At 41.5% G+C, this 20,888-nt stretch overlaps 2 protein-coding genes across 5 annotated transcripts in view; one reads left to right on the top strand and one right to left on the bottom strand.

The window, feature by feature from the left end:
• The window catches only part of LOC144822660 (uncharacterized), a 422,286-nt gene that overhangs the window by 56,653 nt on the left and 344,745 nt on the right, over positions 1-20,888 (bottom strand). The window lies entirely within an intron of this gene.
• The window catches only part of HECW2 (HECT, C2 and WW domain containing E3 ubiquitin protein ligase 2), a 1,154,081-nt gene that overhangs the window by 815,948 nt on the left and 317,245 nt on the right, over positions 1-20,888 (top strand). For all 4 annotated transcript variants that reach the window (XM_078680421.1, XM_078680420.1, XM_078680424.1 and 1 more), the window contains one exon: positions 13,978-14,102. In XM_078680421.1, the coding sequence (XP_078536547.1) occupies positions 13,978-14,102 (125 nt within the window). The remainder of the gene's footprint in view (positions 1-13,977; positions 14,103-20,888) is intronic.

Raw genomic sequence — 20,888 nt, 5'->3', positions numbered from 1 at the left:
GTGTTGTGCCGCACAGGTGAACTTTTGAACAGTTCTGTTTTAAAGACAACCTCTCCAATTAATTTAACAATGTCTAAAAATAGTGAAATCATTTTGCTTTAAGGGCTCTCTTGACAGCACAGTTTTCTGGAAAATCTATGGTTACCGCAGGCCTAATTTATTTATAGGCGAGTGGCTCATTTCTCCATCAGGGAGATGAATTAAATTACTATGTTGCCCTGACGGAATGCTGCCCACCTAGCTTAGAAATAACCAACAAGCTGAAAGTCATTTCTAAAGCATTGACATGTGGTAGCTGTCAATGCTGTTTACAGTTTGATGCAGAGCTCTGTCAACATGACGGAGCCCTGCACCAAACTGTTTTTTTTTATTTTCAAAAAGAAAATCCTGAAGGAAGATTTTCTTTTTTAAAACAAAAAGGAAAATGCTTCACTAGCCATGGAAGACCTCTCCCATGGCAAGGAAAGCATTTAGCAGTTTTCACTGCCCACTACCGCCAGGGTTTTTTTGGCGATGATTGGCAGTGAAAACTGATCTCTAATTCTGCCCATCTAAATTATGGGAGTGGAATTAGAGGTCTGCCTCCAAAGGTCCTTGCTCCATCGGGCTGTTGGGGGGGGTTTAATCACAGCAGAGACGGAGTAGTCTCTACCGTTAATAAACCTAGCGTCCACCCTTTTTTAAATTTGGCACCATTGTGTTGGAGTATACATATCGCCAACATTTTTTATCCGCTCCAAATCTTTAAAATACATATAGAGTGTGTGTTAAAATAAGAAATGATCCACCAGTCCTGCTCAGTGTGGACAAGATCTTTATTCCAGTCACCAACCACTGAAAGCAGCCTTACCCTCCAGCTCTCCTGCTTCAACTGCTCGCCTTAGAACCCTTTACATGTGGTCATTCCAAGATGACCTATGTTAATTAGAATCACCACCCTTTAACACTTCAAGCCCATTACAACACATATCCTACCCCAAAACAAATCACGTAAAAAACAAAAGTAACTCAAAATGAATAAGAAGAAACTGTATAGTACAAGTAATCCTATGAGATATGCTAAAGGAACATAGTGCAAATTAACTTTACATGAGAAACTGCAAAGAAACTAATTATAGACTTTCGCAAGAAGAACAGCAGATATTCTTAACATATGGATTGATACTTTCTGATGTCATGGATGTTCCTAGGCATATTAGCCGGTATTTTCTGGCACCACATAATCATCCCACCACTTGATTTTCAAATTTCCCACACAAACATGCAGTGAGGGCTCTCCCCAAGGGACCCTTATGTGTGAAATTGCCTAAGCGGAACCAATTTTTTCCCTTTACAATTCGCCATCAACCCAATTGAGTTAATTCCTCACATTCCGATACACCCTCAAATCTTCTGAGAGCTTTATAATTTGGCCAACCCTTGACAATGAACTCCTTTAGCTCTTTTCAACTTCATCTTCCTCTCTCTCTGCTTCCCACTCACCCTCCTGCAGTGTACTCTCACAAATCCAACAGACCGGGCGAGAAGGGTTAACCTCGACTCCCACTAACTCGTTGCCTAACTCCTCATCTACTGGTGTCAAGAGTGAAGGTTCCACTAACCTTTCAGCCGGATACAACAGGAGCGATGCTAAGCTACCACTACCCCTTCTATGGTATACTCTGAGTTATGTATAAACCACTCCAGAGATATACCACAGCGGGGGGAAGGGTAAAAAGGGACAAAGGAAACAATAAAGTTGTGGCAGAAAAATCAATGATGATCATGAATCAGAAATTGGAACGTCACTTCTGTGCTCGCTCTCGGTTTCCTGCATGCAAGACAAAAGGAACATACCATGAGTGGAACCTACCCTGCCTTCCTCTCTTTCGATATCCCAATACACATGCATACGCTACACTTACAATAGTAACCTGCCTCCAACTCCTTGAATATAAAAAACACAAAAGTAAAAATAAAATAAAGAAAACAAAAAACAGTGTTGCCTGCTTAGTAAAGTCCGGATTCCTGTAAGGACACCACTAAGTTGTTTACCCAACCGTGTAGAATTGTCACAGATAAGTACTTAGCTGACAGACAGTCTCCAGCTGCCTCGTGAAAATGAAGATAAACTCCTTTATCTTTTCTTTAGTCCGTGAAGGCCGATAAATTGTTCCTTTAATTGTATCTACGCATTTTCTCCTCTTGCTGATAGCGTAGATACAAACTGTAGACCTCCCGCGATGTTGTCCGACAATAGCCCCCCTCGGACTTTGCCTTGACGCACTCCAAGTCTCTTGTAAAACAGTGCACGATAGTATTTTAGTTAATGCTAGAAAGATAAAGAAACACGGCAGCCACCGTGTTTGCGCAGCAGCGCTAGCTCCGATAAGGAAAGTCGCGTACCACTAACGGTTCTGACACGCCAGAGTGAAACAGAATGAATACGTGTCCATGCGAGCAACCAAGAATCCAAACGCTTTCTCAAACAAGCGTCTCCGTAAACAACTCTTCCTCAAACAAGTCCCGAATCCAAAATAGTCAGGTGACAAGCACCGGAGTGCAGCGGAAAAGGAGCTTAGATAGGAATACGGAGAACAGGGAAGTAGGACTCAAGGCTGTAAGCATTATGGGACATGTAGTCCAATACCCTATTTCTCATAAGTTACAGCCTAGCTGTGACAACTGGTAGGCGGGATAAGCAATCAGCAACCACATTTTTTGAGCCCAGAATTTACTCCATCTGGAAATTAAGCTCGCTCTGACCCTACATCCACTTTATGATACTATGAGTCAGCTCATCATTCTTATGGGGGGAAACACATGAACCAATGGCCTGTAGTCAGACCGAACAGTAAACGGTATTGAACACAGGTAAAACTGAAAGCCAGAGTGTAAGACACTAAGCTCTCGGTGTGCCTATCACCTTGCATCCATACAGTGGCAACTTACAAAAAGTAGTATGACAAGGTGTGGCAATCACTGTAGAATCCTTGCTTAAGAACCTAGATCGCCAGTGGTGCCCCAACTTTGGGGTTTGCAACTGGAGAGGTGGTAACTGATGAGTTGAAATGCTACTTCAAAACGAGCAAGTCGATCACTTCTGTTGAAATGCTCTACAATAGTGCAATACTCACAGAGACCAGTGTAAAAAAACCTCAAAGATTCAAAATGGCTGCCAATACGTTTTTCCGTACCGCTCTTTACAGGAAATAGAGCTTGCTCTCCCAACATGATGTACGTTGCTCAGGTCCAGCATTTGAAGGCGATAGACCCTTCTTGAATCAGATGCAAACCACAGAATTCCCACATCCTCTGGAACTCTGCTGCCACTCAGGAGCTATGCATTGTTGCGATGGGCATGCACCATGTTGGTTCCACATCTCCTCACCACCCCAGCTGACACGCATGAGCTACAGTGACTATTAAAAGGTAACCGGCAGTAACTGAAAAACACTGTGGCCATACCATAAAAACACTCTATGCAGGGCACAACTCCCATGAAGGGCAGGGGTAATTTGTCCATCAAAGGCAATAAAATAGTTTTACCCTGAGCTGTGAATTCCATATGCACAATCAGTTCAGGAGAGGCTGGTGCCAGAAGATGCCCTTCTCCTCTCAGGCGATCATCGCCAGTGTTAAGATAAGTAATGATCCACCAGTCCTGCTCATTGTGAAAAAGATCCTCATTCCAATCAGGTACCAACCAAGGAGAGCAGCCTTTCCTTCCATCTCTCCTGCTTCCACTGCCCGCCTTAGAACCCTTTTATGTGGGTATTCCAAGATGACATATGATAATTGGAATCACCGTTCGACAACACTCCAAGCCCATTACAACAGTGTGCTTTGACTGTTTCTACAGAAGTAGGTCTTTCACACCTCATGCTATTTGTTGTTTAGTGTATCATTTCCTGCTCTTAGAAACACTTCTAGGAAGTGCTTCCATTGGAGTGCATGAGGAACTATCTTACATCTAAATAAAACCTCAGTCATCACACTGTCACATTCAATTGTGACGCCACTGCTAGGAAAGATTACACGTCCTCCCTGGCGTCCTACAAATCAGCAATTCAAACCAGAAAGGCGGTCTTTTTCGAGGAGAGAATAGTGGCAGCTAGGACTTCTTTGTGAGTAAGATCTCCGACATTCTGGGAGAAATCGCTGCAACTATAACCCTCGACTGTCCTAGCCCACCTGGTCATATTGCTCCGCTAGTTCTCACTCCGCTAGCGGAGTTCCCTTTCATTATGCAGAAGGAACTGACCAAGATCACGGACCGAGTTAAATCCGGTTCATTGGTGGATCCATGCCCGCCGGAAGTATTTAAGCTAGCTCTCCCGGGCATGGAAGAAGAAGTCTTGCATTTACTGAATACTTCTCTCCACACAGGACAGGTCCCTTTAGCATTTAAGGAGGCTCGATTGATCCCTTTGCTGAAGAAACCTGGTTCGGACACTAAGTGTCTAAAGAACTTCCGTCCTATTTCCCAGTTGCCTTTTCTGGCTAAAGTAATCGAGCAGCATGTGCTGGTATCGCTCTCTAAACATCTTGACAGTAATAACCTGTTGGAGGCCAATCAGGCAGGGTTCCGTGCTAATCATAGCACGGAACTAGTCATGCTATCGATTCTGGATGAATTGAGGAGTCGGGCTGATACTAAAACACCTAGCGCCCTGGTACTATTAGATCTCTCCGCGGCGTTTGACACCGTGTGTCATGAACAACTTTTGTCGCGGTTGAGGTCTTTTGGTATCAGAGGTACAGCCCTGGCTTGGCTTGCATCATTCCTGCAGGGCAGGACACAAAGAGTCCAACTGGGGGACATGCTTTCCACCTCCGCGCCTATTACCTGCGGGGTCCCACAGGGTTCTGCTTTGTCGCCCCTGCTCTTTAACATCTATCTGCAGCCTTTGATTGCCCTCCTGAATAGGATGGACTGTCTAGTCTATAACTACGCTGATGACACCCAGATCATTATCCGGCTTGAGGAAGGGCCAGGAGCGTCTACCAGGCTACAGGACATACTTAAAGCCACGGTTAATTGGATGTCTAAAAACTCCCTAAAAATTAACCCGGAGAAGACGGAAGTGTTGCCCATTTCCATCACGGGCAACCCCTGGAACGAGAGTTTCTGGCCGGTAGAGCTGGGTGTACCACCGAAACCAGCGGTAGCAGTCAAAAGTTTGGGTCTGCACCTGGATGGGAAACTATCCATGGAAAAACAGGTTACGTCTGTAGTAGGAACCTGCATTGGCTTAATGCGGCAACTGAGGAAAATATCGGCACTGCTATCGTTCTCTACCCTGAAACAGGTGGTTTCAGCGACCATCTTGGCCAGATTGGACTATGGAAACTCCCTGTACATAGGGCTACCCCAGCGGTTGCTGGATAAGCTACAGGGGGTTATGAACGACGCGGCCAGGTTGATTTATAAGAAACCCAGGATGACCCACTCATCCCCGCTGATGCAGGAGCTTCATTGGCTCCCAATTCGGCAGAGAGTAGTTTTCAAGGGACTGTGCATAGTGCATAAGACGCTGTACGGAAATGCACCAAAATACCTTAAGTCCAGAATTTCACTCTATACACCGAGCAGGACTTTACGCTCTTCGGATGCTTCTCTTCTATCCCAACCCCGATTTAGACTGGCCACGGTGGGGGGACGTGCTTTCTCTAAAACACTCCCGGCTCTGTGGAATAAATTGACCCCAGATCTAAGGAAGGAGCGCAATTTGTTGACTTTTAGGAAAAAGCTAAAAACTGTTTTATTCAAACAGGCATGGAGCAGCCACTAAGCGCCCACCAAGATCAAGTAAGATGCTCAGCCCCACTGGTTAATTTGGACAACCAGCGCTTAGAGGCCCCGGTGGCTATAACGCGCGATACAAATCAAATAAATAAATAAATAAATAAATAAATAAAATTGTTTCTCTCCTCTCAGCATTTAATGTAGAAAGCAATCTATATGCTATTTTTCACTATTATTAGCAATGCTTACTGGTCTGACTTTAAAGTGATTCAAAAAATTGTTTATGCAACACAAGCAAACAGCATTTGAGCATGCCTAATTATCATTATCAAATTAAAGCCAGACCAGAAAATGCTTATTTGTTGCCAATTGGTTAGTATCTGAGGTCCAGTATTATATATATATATATCTATCTATATATCTATCTATCTATATATATATATATATATCTATATATATATATATATATAGATAGATATATGAAAATAATGTTCCTGTTCCGCCAATGGAAGACGGACCTCCAACCAGCCTCGTTACTGCAGCGAATAAATCACCCAAAAGAAGATACAAATCCTCAAATAGGTAGCAGAGTAAGTTTTTTATTTTAAATTAAAGGACAAATGTCCATCCGATGACGCGGTTCACTCCTCTAGGGAGCTTGATCACATAATACGCTCAGAAAGCTCAACCATTTTATAGTAGACATAATAGTGGGACAAATCAATAAAGTGCACGCACTCACAGTGAAGATGGTGTAAAAACAAATGACAGACCAATATTTCTAGTTTTGCTTGTAGTCTACAAACAAACGCCATTTTCGAACGGTTAAAGTATCTAAAAATGTTAATACATTGTTTCAACTAAATGCATATCTTGTAATTATTTGAAGATCATATTTAGAGCAAACGCTTTATAGTTTTGGAAACAGAACAGTCAACTGAATAAATGATTTGTTCAAAGCAGATAATAATAACAACCATGATAGCAAAGCAAAGAATAATTATAATTCCGACATAGTGTCCTAATGAATTCATATTGTCTGTTCCGCAATATACAAAGCTCCAAGATTACTATCAGAAATAATTCAAGCATGCATATAAATGGTTTAGTACTTTTCTATGTTTTAAAGATTATAGGTTGTCAAAAAAAGTGCTCAAAATGTGCAGTTCCATAAAAAAACATGGATCATCAAATTAAAACCCACAAACAAATATAGTTAAAATATGTTTATATATATATATATCTATATATCTATCTATCTATATATATATATCTATATATATATTGTTTGTTTTATGCACAGTATTACGGTGGTGTGTGATAGCAGAGCAACATGTGTCTTTTCCAATTATTCAGGAATTACGACATGCTTCGTGTTACCAAGCCTATCCGCCTACTTGCCGCCTGGCGGATTTCCCTATTCTCATGTGTGTCATTGAGTTGCTTATGCTCAAATTTCTAGGGCTGAGTGCCCTTGTCACCACCGTAATACTGTGCTATCTTAAAAAGATATGTCCGTTTGTAAAGAGAAATGCATAAAACAAACAATATTACAAACAATGTATTGTGCAAACTACAAGTCCCAGAAAGCATTGCAATGTATAGCACTATAAATGTAAAAACTAAAAAGGGACAAACTGTATGATATTGCCGTGAAAAGGAACTACAGGTTCGAAACGCGTAGGCCATCACAGTTCTGAAATAAATATTCTTGAAACTACCAAACGGCGTGCCACGAGTACAGTCTTTGTGTGGGATAAATATTTATATATAGATATGTAATGTTACTATGCAAATGTCAAAACAATTTATATTAAAAAAAGAGGCTTAAAAACATTTGCATCACAGAAAGTGATAAGAAAGAAACTGCGTGAACAATCTGTAGATTATCTATGTTTTGAACTTCAGCCTTATGCTTAAACACAAGAAACAATCTGCATCTGGCCCTCAAGGGTCTCAATCTAAAATAAAATCTAGAATAATATGCATTGTGTGAAATCTTTCTTCCCAAAACGAAGAAAAGCCGACACAGCAGCATAGCACGGATGAAAGGTAGAGCATCACTATGAACCAAAGTGTGTTGTGCATAAATTGTACTACATCTCTACAGAAAACGTTTGATAGTTCAGGACCAAAATTGTGAACATCACTGAATGTATAGAGTTAAAACCTGATATATAGAATATAGCTCTTTATTCCTTGCAACAACTTCAAAAAAGTCACTCGAAAAAATGATCACAAACAAGAAAATAGTCCAAAAAAGTAGTTACTGTGCTAATAGACAGAAGCCACTTTTCAAGCCCTTTGAAAATAAAGAGAGAATCAGCTACTGCTTCTTTATCTTTATGTAAAGCAAATATTCACTAAAATTAAAAGTCAATGATACTGAATCATTTTTGAACCGCTCTCTATTAATAGAAACTTTACCATGCTGTGAGGAAGGGTAGTGCCTTAGGAAAGGTTAGTTGAGGCTGAAAGAATTATTTTCTCACTGGTGCAGAATGCTACCATTAGAAGTGGATCCTAACTAACCGCTCCTTGCTCTTGCTCTCCTCGTGGACTCGAGGAATAGGAAGCCAGGAATAACAGCCAGGCTCCCCTGACCAATCACAACGCTGCAGTGCAGCGTTGAGTTTGGTTTTGAGCATCCCTGGGAGCCTGGGCTTGTTCTTGATGCAGGCTGCATGGAGAACGGGGAAAGTGTGCATGACTGGTTTTCCTCCCCTGCCCTGCTCCGAGAGCACAGCAACCCCTCCCACCCGCCTGCCCGCAAAGGAAACATAAAATGATAATAATTTAAAGTTATTATCATTTTATATTTCCTTTACTTTACACCGCTCAAAAGCAGTGAGGCGCGCTTCTCTGCCATAGTAGAGGAGCCGCCACTAAAGAATGGGTTGTATCCATGGACTGTAGTTCATCAGGCTTCTTAAGTGGCCAATGGGGCAGGTGGTAGTCAGGGGACACAAGAGTCTAGATTGCCTTTATATGCTATTTCCACTGAAGCGCTGTGGATCGGTGGGCTTCAGGGCGCTTGCAAGGTACTGTCAAGGCAGGGGACACAGCTGCTATCTTTCAGTTGTCTTTGAGGAAGTGGCTTTTATCAACGTTTCACCACTTACCTGAGCTTGGATGTGGTGGTCCACATTTAACAATACATTATCTTATTTTTCACTATTGTCTCATATGACAAAAGCAGCAAAAACTGAAAATTAATTTTGTTTATACAATATACTATGTTGTGTTAACTGCCTATCCGAAAATGTTTACATGCAGAAGCAGAGGTGAAACATGACCCTCCTTGAAGGGCAATCATGAACTGGGTTGTAAATTATAACTGATGTACACATTTGGGGAGCAGCATCCAGGGTCCAGTGGCAAGGGGATGCAGTTGTGGAGATGAAGATAAAAGTTTCATTAAAAAAAAAGTCATGAAGTTTTATTTTAATAATATCTGCTGATATTTCAGAGATCCGATTTGGGGGTCTGTGGTTGAAAACGAGTACATATCACACTTAATACTCCTGCTTCTAATCAGCACGACACCTAGGTATCAGCAAGGACCGGGGTTACCACAGTATCCTATTAGTAGGATACTTAACCGCATGCACGCTAGCGGTTTTCCCGCTGCGCGCTGCGTTTTTCAAATTACCGCGTTACATGACGAGCTCAGCTCGTCATCAGCGCACGGCACGTTACGCTCATGATGAGCTGAGCTCGTCATCAGCCCCGAAGGGGTTAAGGGGTGATTACGATGGCCACCCTAGCGGTAACGGACCGCCCTCCTGGCATGTGGCGGTCCCACCACCCCAATCATGATGTGACCGCGGGATCAGGCATTTTAACATTGTGGCAGATGCTGCTGGCTGCAGCACCCGTCGCAATGATGAAAAGCCATGTTGTTCATTGCCATGCACAAAATGGCATGCACCGCGCGGTGCCAGCCACCTTGTGCACTGTAGTTGGGTACCATAGGTACCCCCAAGTGCAGCCCCCCACCTCTCTTGGGGCCCGCAACAGGCCCCCAAAGCATATCCCCACCAGCCTTTCTATGGCGGCATCGCTGCCATGGAAAGGCCGTACACCACACATCATAAAATGGATGGCGGTGCCTGCTAGGCACCACCACCATATTGTGTCTCATGTCCGCCCGGCCGGCAAGCGGAATGATTGCCGACTGGCGGAAAAGCGGCAGATGCACTTTGCGTCCACCGCCATACCCCCACCATTATAATATGGTAGGGGGTAAATCAGGTTACGATGGTGGGCGGATCGTCACCGCCGGGCTGGCGGTGGCGATCCGCCCGCCATCGTAATCAGCCTCTTAGTGTCCAGCCATAAGAAAACCTGTTGTTACTTTCAATTGTAGGTCACTAAATTCAACTTTTGTTTGTAGATTGGTGGTAAAGTAAATATATTCTGTAGTTTCCTCAAAGTGATTGGGCTTGTGCAGGCCTTAAACTGATTTCATCAATAAAAGGTCATATGGGGCCATAGCAGAGACATTGAGGCTTAGGGCCAATATATGTATAGGGATTTGAATGGAAGGATGTATATCAAGTGAGGACCTTCTCCCCCACTGCACAACCACCTGGAGGCTTCCAGCACAATAAGACCCCTTTTGGTTTGTGAATCGGTCACCACTCCTACTTGTGGGGTTGGCAACTAATCAGTGGTTAGCAACCATAACTGATACACTCCTCTCCGAATCAGAAGTAGGAGAGGGGAACCCCTTCCATGTCCCCTCTTGAGTGCGATTGGGAAAGTAATGCAAAAGATATTTTATGAGTAGGAGAACATTTCCCAACTCGTAAAAGGGCTTTTGTACATAAAGTAAATGCCTTATGCAATTGAGACCCCTGTGATTTTGTTTCTTTACACCAGGACCTTGGGCCCTTCATTAAGCAGCAAAGTTCAAAGGGTTTGCTGGACAAAATATAGTCTGAACAAGCTAGTCCTAACATAGAAGTACTAAAAACACAAAAACATACAAACACAAAACCAGTATTCGCTAGAAAGACTTGCAATAAGGGAATTTTTAGTGTTACTAATGTGTTATTGAAAAAAAACTTTTTTAAAAATCTCTAAAGCCACCTCGGTTGACAGCGGATTAAAGTTACAATTCAAGACCTACACAAACTGAAATTACGCAGTTATTGTTAGGTGTACACTGCCGTGAAACTTCTCACCCTCACGTTGTGCAGTGCTTACAATCTCACATACGATATCATAGCTAACATCCAAATTAGCATAAAAAATTACATAACTTTTGATGTCATGTATAACAACTACTACTGTCAGTGACTAGTTTTCCTCACATAAATTGTACAGTGAGGAATGTCTGCCCACATTTCCTCTCAGCAGATGTCCCTAGAGAGATTGCCTGGATATTAAAGTATGAACTACTCTACTTCTGACACATCAATTAGGTGTTATTGCAGGGTTTATATAGAAAATAATAGATGCTGCTGTTCCACTTAGACATTTCATGGAAACGATAAGCTGCTGCAATGGCACTCTGAGGGGATAGTTATCCACAAACCCATTTTGTACAGATGTAACCCTCCAATCCCAGTGTAAACCACTGTATATCCCCACAAACAATAAGTTTTATATGCATTTATATGGCTACATTACCACTGGCACCATATGCATACCAATAGGCTTCACCCAGTATCGACTAAAAGAAAAAAAAGGGTTGTTACTGATGTTCAACCGAACTGCCAAAGGAAAGAAATGGAATTCTGAGCGCAAAGGTCTATACTAGAGTATGTGTTTCCATGATGCAGTATATCTTTTATATCTTTTTTTTTTACTGTACACCTCGCCCCATAGTGATTATATATATGCGTGCATGTGACATCACACATGCGCATGTAATTCCAAGATGGCAGATGTCCATCTTTAAAAAGTAAATTAAAACAAAAGTGGAAAAGCACATTATCTAGTAAGGAGCATCCCTGCAGCAAATGGCAGCTGCCGGGCCTTCTGGAAAAGAAGAAACAAAAAAATAAAATGAGATGGAGAGGGTTTGTGCGGTAATGTACGAGTGGAGGAAGGAACCGACACGTGCAGGGCGAGCGGGGTTGAGTGATGGGAAAGGCAGTACACTGTATAATGAGCAGGAAAACACAGGCCCTCCCATGAAGTGCTGAAAGCAAAATAAAGAAGTATTTCCTTTAATTCAGCAGTAACATCCAATTGACAAAAAATCAACCAATAAAAAGCAATGGGCTGGGCCAAAGCCCACTGTAACTAGTGGTGTTGTACACAATAGATCGTTCAGCCTGTTAAAACTGCCTGTAGGCGAGACCTCAAAAGTATATTTGTTTCCCACGTTTATAATTGATGTCTTTGGTGAAGGCATATATGATGTCACTCGTTATTTCATTGACCTTGTCATTTTTAATGTCATAAGCAGTGCTTCTGGGGGGGATATGCATGTGTAGATGTGGTATTTCATTGATTTTTAGTCATGCTGACCCCTCAAGTGAAGAACCTTGTACCAACTGGGCATGCCTTCAAGTTTGCCTTGTGAGTAATGAGAACAGCTTCTATTTTTTATCCATGCCACTCACAAAGTACCCAATATCCTGTACAAATGTGTACAAATTGGGCATTCTCTGTGGTTGAGCTGTTAATGTTAATGTTATTGGCACTTATAGAGCGCAACTGCTACCCGAAGGTGTCCTAGCGCTGAAGCAAGTTGTAAGTCACAGGGTACGGCTTCTAGCCATGGTTTGTGCCACTACATTGCCTCAGTTCTCCTAGAGAATGACCCTTGCTTGTACCATGTTGCTAATTTGCACAGAGATTGGGCTTTGGCCATGCTCTCTGACTATTAAATCTTTTCTTGAGCTTCCCAACACATACTTAAAATAGTGCCAAGGTCCCCGGCGCCTCTAACTGCTGTACCAGTTTGGCATGGCCTACCTCAATACCCACTGAGCACTGACGATAGTGTGTAGTAGTATTCCATGTCCTGCTCTCAGTACCTTGGGTCCGGTTCCTGCTGCACTGGGGGTGGAGTCATGCAAAGATGGAACCGCATATAGTGTGAATTTCTTGGACATCTCAGCCCTCGAACCCTGTTTCTCTATCTGCTGGGTACAACATGCAGCTCTGTTCAGCATTTAAAAAGTGAAGGACATTGCCTTCAACCATACCTCTGCCCGGTGGACTTGTACCTGTAAACACAGGAAGAGCGTGTGACCCTTAGTCATGCCCACTGCTTTCCATCCCTGTTCTCCAGTACTTACTGGGATGAGGCTGTAGCTGTTCCCTGTGGTTTGGGCGCACATGGCTTGGACTATGTACATGCCTTCCACCCAGAATCCATATCAAAGATACCTGCTGGAAACGTCCTCTGGCCATACATCATCAAACAACTCACTAGAAGACTACAAACCATCCAGAGCTTGTCAGCCAGACTCATCCTCAACCTCTCACAAAGAGCTCACATCACACCGTACCTCAGGGAACTCCACTGGCTCTTGATACACAAACACACTCAATTCAGACTCCTCACACACATTCAAATCACTACATAACTCAGGCCTAACCTACTCCAACAGCCGCATCTCTTTCCACCAGACTCCTCTGCTCTGTAGGACTACCACTCGCACACATCTCATGCATACACAGAACCAGATCAGGTGGACGGGCGTTCTCTTACATCGCTCCTACAGCCTGGAACGGCGTTCCACTCCACATAAGAACCTCCACCGCTCTTCTTGAATTCTACAAGAAGATGAAGACATGGTGTACATCTTTCCAACAGTTTTTGCTGAGCACTTTATGAAAAGTTCCTACGGGAATTTGAGCTACACATATTGGAACCCTCTAAATCCTTCCTTTACCACTCTACAACAAATGCTTGTGCTGCTATTAGTGAATATAAATGTTTTTCGAATGTAAGTGCTACTGAGCTGTAACCACATAGTCACTATTGATGATTCTTTACCATAACATGCAGCTGATGGGTAAGAAAATACTACCAGCTGATAAACATATGAACGTGCTTGAGCATATACTGTTAACATGGCATAATTTAGGCAAATATCCTCTTGTAGGGCTGATAACTTTTCCAGTTTTTACTTATGCTGATGTGAGTTTCATTGGTAGACACACAATTTTAATATACTATAAAAACCATAATGATGTGTATATTGGTTTTAACCATGCCTAACAGTTATTCTTAGTGCTAATTTTGTCACTTATTTTGTCATATTTCTCCTGCTTATGTTTAGATTTCCGGAGAGAGAATGCACTGCCTCACTCCACCTCCAGATCAAGGCTTAGTTTACTGTTACAGTCCCCACCTGTGAAATTCCTCATAAGCCCTGAGTTTTTTTCAGTTCTGCATTCAAACACTGTGAGTATTATCTGTTAACAATGATTTTTTATGGATCGTCTCCATCTCTATAAATTTGCATAACTATATATAAATATCTTTGTATATAAAAATAAATCCATAACTTGCACCGATATGGAGTACTCATGACCTCACCCTTGATGTGACAAATGCAAATAAAAATGTCATAAATCATTTTACAGATGAGATTACATATCACATTTCCATTTACACTATGAATGATACAACTCTAATATTCTTTATTTAATTGAATATGTGTTGTCAGTTAGTTATGTTGTACGTTTAGCTGTTGTTGCTTATTAGTAGACATATTAAGAGTTCATATGCAATACAATTGGTGTATTGTTATGATTTACATGGCTGTTGTGCGAGTTATAGATTGAGAAGTAAACAATAACTAGTGAATTTTACTGGTTTTTAGATTTTGTTTTGTAACTAAGACTTTGTATTTTAGTTAATTTCAGAGGTTATAGGTTAACATATGTTAAGGTATTATAAAAATTCCTAACTGCAACTACACTTTAACTGGCGTTTTTTCAGTGAATTTCATTTTTTTGTGATGTACTATGGTTGTATGTGATTTCATAGAAAATCAATTTTATGTTTGAGAAAACATTTCACCTAAATTGTTTAATGGAAATTTGCAGAATGAATGGCCTTTTCCATTTCATTGAAACCAACTAACAGAATGACTCTTTTTCCCAAATTTGGCTTCTTGCATCCTTATTTTTTCTAAGGTGTAAATGCAGATTGAGGAGTAGTTGCAAGTTGTAGTTTCAGAAACATTTTCATCAGAGGTATTTAGTTCAGTGTTTTACTTCAGGGGACATTATTTCAGATTTATACCTTTTACGTTGTCAGACAATATTTTGAATGCTTGTAATGTGTCTGAAAACTCGTCACCCCTAAACACCATCCATCCCCGACCCCCACACAACCCAGAAAAAACATTCATCCCCAACTCCTCTCCATGCCTAGACTACATCCATTCGTGGACCCTTAAAGTCTGTTCTACCCCTAAACTCCACCCATCTCTGAACACTAAAACCCCTCACTAGACCTAAACTTCATCCATTCTGATGCATAAGCTCAACCCATTCCTGACCCCTAAACACCCTTTCTACATCTAAATGCCATTTGTCCCTGCACCCTAAAACTGCTCACTACTCCTAAACTTTACCCATTCCTGAACCTTAAAACCCAATTTTTACATCTAAACCTCACCAATCTCTGAATCCTTAAAACCTCTCACCACCTCTAAATTCCACCCATCCCCGAACCATAATAAAAAACACCCTTAAACACCACCCATCCTTGACCCCTAAAAAGCTCTCACCACCTTTAAGCTTCACCCAACCAGGAACCCTAAAACCCTTTTTACATCTAAAGTCCAGCCATGCCTGAATCCTCAAAACCCCCCATCAGCTTAAACTCCACTCATTCCTGAACCCGAAAACTTTTACTGTCCTTAAATTCCACCTATTTCTGAACCCTAAAAGCCCTTCGCCACCACTTAACTCTGTCCATCAGTGACCCTTTAAAACAAACACCAGCTCAGTTAACCCTAAAAATCTCCAACACCCTACACTTCACCATCCACGAACCCTGAAAACTACCCTCACCCCTAACTCCACTCTTCTGTGAACCCTAAAACCCCTCATCCCTAAATTCCACCCATTTGTGACCCCATAAAAAGCATCACCACCCCTAAACTCTACCCATTCCTGGTCTCTAAAACACTTACCACCCCTAAACCCCACCCAACACAGAACCCTAAAATTCACTTTCTACACCTGAATTCCACTCATTCTTGATCCCTAAAAACCCCTTATCACCCCTAAGCATCGGCCCTCCCCAATCCTCTTGCTAGCCCTAAACTCCACACACTTTTAATGCAATTTTGAATGTTCCTCAAAATCATCTTTCCTTCAAAATGTTTCCATTAATTTCCGATTTATTTCTATTTCCTTAAAACTGTCTTTCCTTTAAATTGTTTTTCAATGATTTGGTTTACTCCAAAGCAGTTTCTCAGTTTTCATTTTTTCCATTAATTCACATATATCACCTTGCCGCAGGTGGCCTCTGGGTGTGCTTGGGGGATGGTCGAAGGGTTTAGATCTCGGGCGTACACAGTACCCAAAGCGCCACATTTGGCCAACTCCACTGCACATGGACTTCGGGCATGCGGCCATCCCTCATTGCGCATTGCCTTTGGCAATGCACAAGGCCTGACCTTACACAGCAGGAGTTGGCTCTAGGGGGTAGATTGCAGCTAGGCACTGTAGCCAGCCTGCCAAGAGCAGTTGTGCAGTGTATACATTTATAGAGATAAGGTATTTGATCGATTTTTGTTGGTGATACTCAAAAGGACAGTTTTTTGTTTATGTCTAATTTGGGGAATTTCATATTTTACTTTTTTATGTAACTGTTGGGGCAAATGATCACTTATAAACTTTTTTCACTTATGGTATTTTTTTTTTATGTTCCTCCAACCATGTAATGTTGTCCATTATTGCCAAAGGCTGTGTGGTTTGTAACTGTAATCAGGACTCCGAGCTGGCAATCTAGAACCATATTACACATGTTACCTGTTATGTATTTTCTTTTGCATTACATGTTTGTTTTGGGGTGGTTATCTTGAAAAAACTGTTTTCTTCAAATTGCAGCTGACAGTGGGCTGTGATTACAATTCGAATATTTAGTTTCACCTGTCATGATTAAATTGTTGATAAATCAAAGAACAATGGTGAGGATTGCCGAAAAAAATGTTAGTTCTTGCTAAAAATGGATCAAAATAATACAGCCATATATTTTCAATTTTGTGCAGCATAATTAAGAAAGCCTAGGTATTGTTAAAATAGTAAAGCTTTACAGAGTTGTACAGGGGGTGACATTATAATAATAAACTCCTTATGTCACAGGGAACCATTAAATATTTCCTATTTATTTATACGCCTGAATTGTGTGCAATAATAGTGTCCAAACATGGGTGGCAGAGATCTCCCTACGGTAAATTATAGGGAAAAGTAAAAAAGCTTATTAAACTTTTTTTTTAAAGTACATTTTTTTATGATAAATATTTGTGTAAATTAATTTTATATATTTATTTTAAATGTGGAACAAAACACAAAAAATGGTACTGGAGTATTAACTAAGTTTAAATGTAAAATGCAATTATTTAGAATGTATAACACTGAACTAAAATTATTTTTCTGTAGTTTCAATTAAAACACAGATTCCCACCAAATGCAAAAAAATTATTTCATATTAATAATTATTAAAACTGTTGTACAGTTCGAATTAAATGTAATTTGAATATATTTTAATGGCATTCATTTTTCATTTCAAAAAGGTTATTAATGTATGTCAAAAGAATAAAAAATATGAATTACTTTTAGATAATGTTTTAAACATTCGATTAAATGTATTTATGTTTCTAACATTTTGAATAATGCAATCTCTCATTCTTTCCTATGGGATTTTATTTTAAGTCTCTTCCTCCATTGTTCTCTCTGTGAGGGTATTACAGGTCCAGTGGTTGGCCGTATGTAGTGCTGAACTTACTCCAGCTCTGAGCTGGACTACATTTACAACTGTATTGGGTTCTTTTTGGCTGTCCTAACTTTAGAAGTGCAGTTTCTGAATAGGAATGGGCTTAGTCTTTTGTGGGTGGATGTACTTTCCTCCCTAAAGCGTGCCCTAACCGTCATTTAACTCCTTCTTAATCCTCCCTTAATAACTGCTCCCTTTCAGTAGTTAGTATTTCCCATTGTCCAGCCTTTCCCCCTTGGCCTGTATGCAGAGACTCTGTAATCGGGGAAGAGATCTCCTCACCAAAAAAGATAGGAGAGGTGGAGGCAGAACTTTTGCACGTAGGTTTGTGAATACCATTCTGTAATACGTTAATAGTACTATTGTTGTACTAATAAAACATACTACAAAATGCACTTTCTGGTTATCTCAGTTACAGTGGAGTTTTTTTTAACTGGCTTGCTCCTAAAAGCCTTTATTAATGGTATGGACAGTCTCTCTCACCAGTGATTAAAAGCTTGACTGCACCCAACGCGTTTCAAGAGTTTCCCTTTCTCAATGGTAATTCAGTCCATGAGCGCATGTACGTCTTCAGCTTCCTCTTAGGCACCATCGCACGCCATGATTGGATGCTCTGAATGAGATGTGCGTAGCTTTATGGGAGCTGTAGTCAGTGTATTTTTCCTCTGATGGATGTGCTCAAAATTCAATGCTGATTCAAAGCTCACCATGAGCCCCGGAAGGGGAGGTTCATGGCGTGGGTGACTCCTTGCTTAACTCATAGTGAACACATGACCACAGGTAAATCCTTCAATTCCCACAATTCCCACTTCAAGGAAGTATGTCGAAGCCTGTCATTTCAGCCTCAATAACCCAGAGGACAGAATGCATTGTATTTAAAAAGTGGAACATGTACTTTTAACTATTACTGGTAGTGAAAAAGTCTCAAATTCATTTTTCACTACCTTTCCTTTAGGATAACATTGGGTTACCTTATTAAATGTAATAAGTGATAACGTTTGTGAGGGAGCAGGTGAATGTTTTGTTTGGTGTCTGAGGAATTATCATTTTAAACTCTCTTTATTGGTAAATGTTGTCTTTAAGTCACAATTCTGAAATGCCTAACCATTTGGCGCCCGCAGCCTCTTTGCTGTGTCACATGGCTAGGTGTAGTTGGCAGTTGACCTAGATGTATTCCTCCTAGACAGTATCACAATAGAGGGCATGGGTGTTGGCAGGGCCATCCTGACTTGATGAGGGAGCAGAGCTGTCACCTTTCACACTTGCAGTTCAAAGACACTTCCTCAACTCACACACAAAGAACTCCACACTAGTCTATTATGACTGCAGACAGTCTGGGACCAGGGCAGGGAGTCATGACATTCCAAAACACCTCTATGGGAGAGAAAATTCCAGAAGCCTTTCCATTTCAAAACTAGCACCAAGTATAAAGAGAGGACCATCAGACCCACTCTTCAGATCACTTTTAAACCTGTGGAAGACTCAGAGGAAGGGCTGCTCTGCTGCCCAGCTTCAAGAAGGCTACCCTGCTGCCTGATTAAGGAAGATTAGACTTGCTTATTGAACCCAGAAACGGAGTGACTCCAGGGGCTAGATGACTGTCCTCTTTTCCTGAGCTATAGACATACTAAGCTGCAGAGACCTGTCCTCTATCTATCCAGCTGCCCAGACATAACTGGATCTGCCTATGCCCTGCTGTTGGCCTCTGCTGGAGTGAGTCCTGATCCCTCAGCATCAGATCATCAACCCTTGGCTGGCATGAGAGTGTATTCCTCCTGGCCAAGCTATGGGTTCCCTCAGAACCGATACAGTTTGATCAGTCCAAGTACAAACAGGTACTTTTCCCAGTGAGCCAAAGTTCGACTTGTACCAGGCCCTGGCTCTTTCGTGGTCAGCTCGAACTTGTGACTTTGTCCCAGTCCGGCACAACTAGATAAACCCATTGGGTATTTTGCGCTTTTTGGCGCTACTTTTACATAAGACTGTAAAATTGCATATCTCCAGGTCTACTGATTGGATTTTTGTTCTGGTGTTGTTTTATTTAATACATTTTTCTAGATTGGTCTGGGATTTTTCTTCTATTGTGTTTTCACTTGGTTTTTGTTTGAGTGCTGCCTAAATACTTTACACTTTGCCTTTAAATTAATCCTAACTGTTTTTGTGCAAGCTACCAGAGTGTTAAGCACAGGTTAATTTAGTGACTCTTACCCTAACAAGGATTTTTGTTGTTGCTTGCGTATGTTCTGACGCCCCCTCAACCAATAACATCACAGGGTGCAGTTTTTCAGGGAAATATTTAACTGTTTTTCGAAAGGTTGTTTTATTTTAAAAACAATTTGTTTCACAGCACCCTAAAGGACTGTTAATTTTGTGGTTAAACGCTGTAGTGCGGAGGGATCAAATTTGGCTAAGGACCTGACTGGCCCTATAGGCCACTGGACAGTTCCTTGGGAGCCTGAAAGTTTTTTTTAAAACAACAGGTTTTAAAGCACTGATGTTCTGTGATACTGACTGTCTGCATGTACTGTAAAAAACATTTTTGTTTGCAATATGTTTTCTAATCTAAGCCTGACAAAAAGAGTGATAATTGCCACCCCAGTGATGCAAAGGGCTGACCAGGAGGGGGTAGGAGGGACTGCTGCTATCCTAGTTGAAATAAGTACAGTTTTTGCCAATTTTGGATGTTACACTTTTAAGCCCCAGTGGTATTAATCAATGAAATGAGGTCGCCAATCTCCTCTTAATAAGCAAAATGACAATTGAACAATATGAATTTGTTACCTATAGCATGTTGTAAAATCAACATTAGTAACTGTGCCCTGCTCCCTGTGTAGACTGGACATGGTCGGGTTTAAACAGAGCTACCCATTTGAGGCAGGACGGCAGCCCATGGCCTTGTGAGAGCTAGAGGCTGGTAGCGGACTGTGTCAGTGCTCTCAGAACTTGCTGTAGGCCCAGAGAGATTAGACCAGGTACCCGCACAGGTGCGCATGGCCCTTCAGAGCAACACACAGCAGGAAGGACACTTCTCACCTGCCCATCCATTGCAGCTGTGAGATGCTTCATTACTGTGGTAAGCAGGTTCCACAGTGTCATTTCTCAGTCATTGCCTAGACCACAGCTCACACATTCTCAAACCAGCACAGCAGCTCCAATCACGTCATGTATGTTGAGCAACATACTTATTTAGATTCCGTGGCGGCTGTTGGGTTATTAAAGTGATGGGGCAGCATG

The sequence above is a fragment of the Lissotriton helveticus genome, chromosome 3_1 (assembly GCF_964261635.1).
Source record: "Lissotriton helveticus chromosome 3_1, aLisHel1.1, whole genome shotgun sequence".
In the NCBI taxonomy this organism is placed as follows: domain Eukaryota; kingdom Metazoa; phylum Chordata; class Amphibia; order Caudata; family Salamandridae; genus Lissotriton; species Lissotriton helveticus.
Note: the sequence above shows the minus strand (reverse complement) of the source record. Positions and strands in the feature narration are given on the sequence as shown.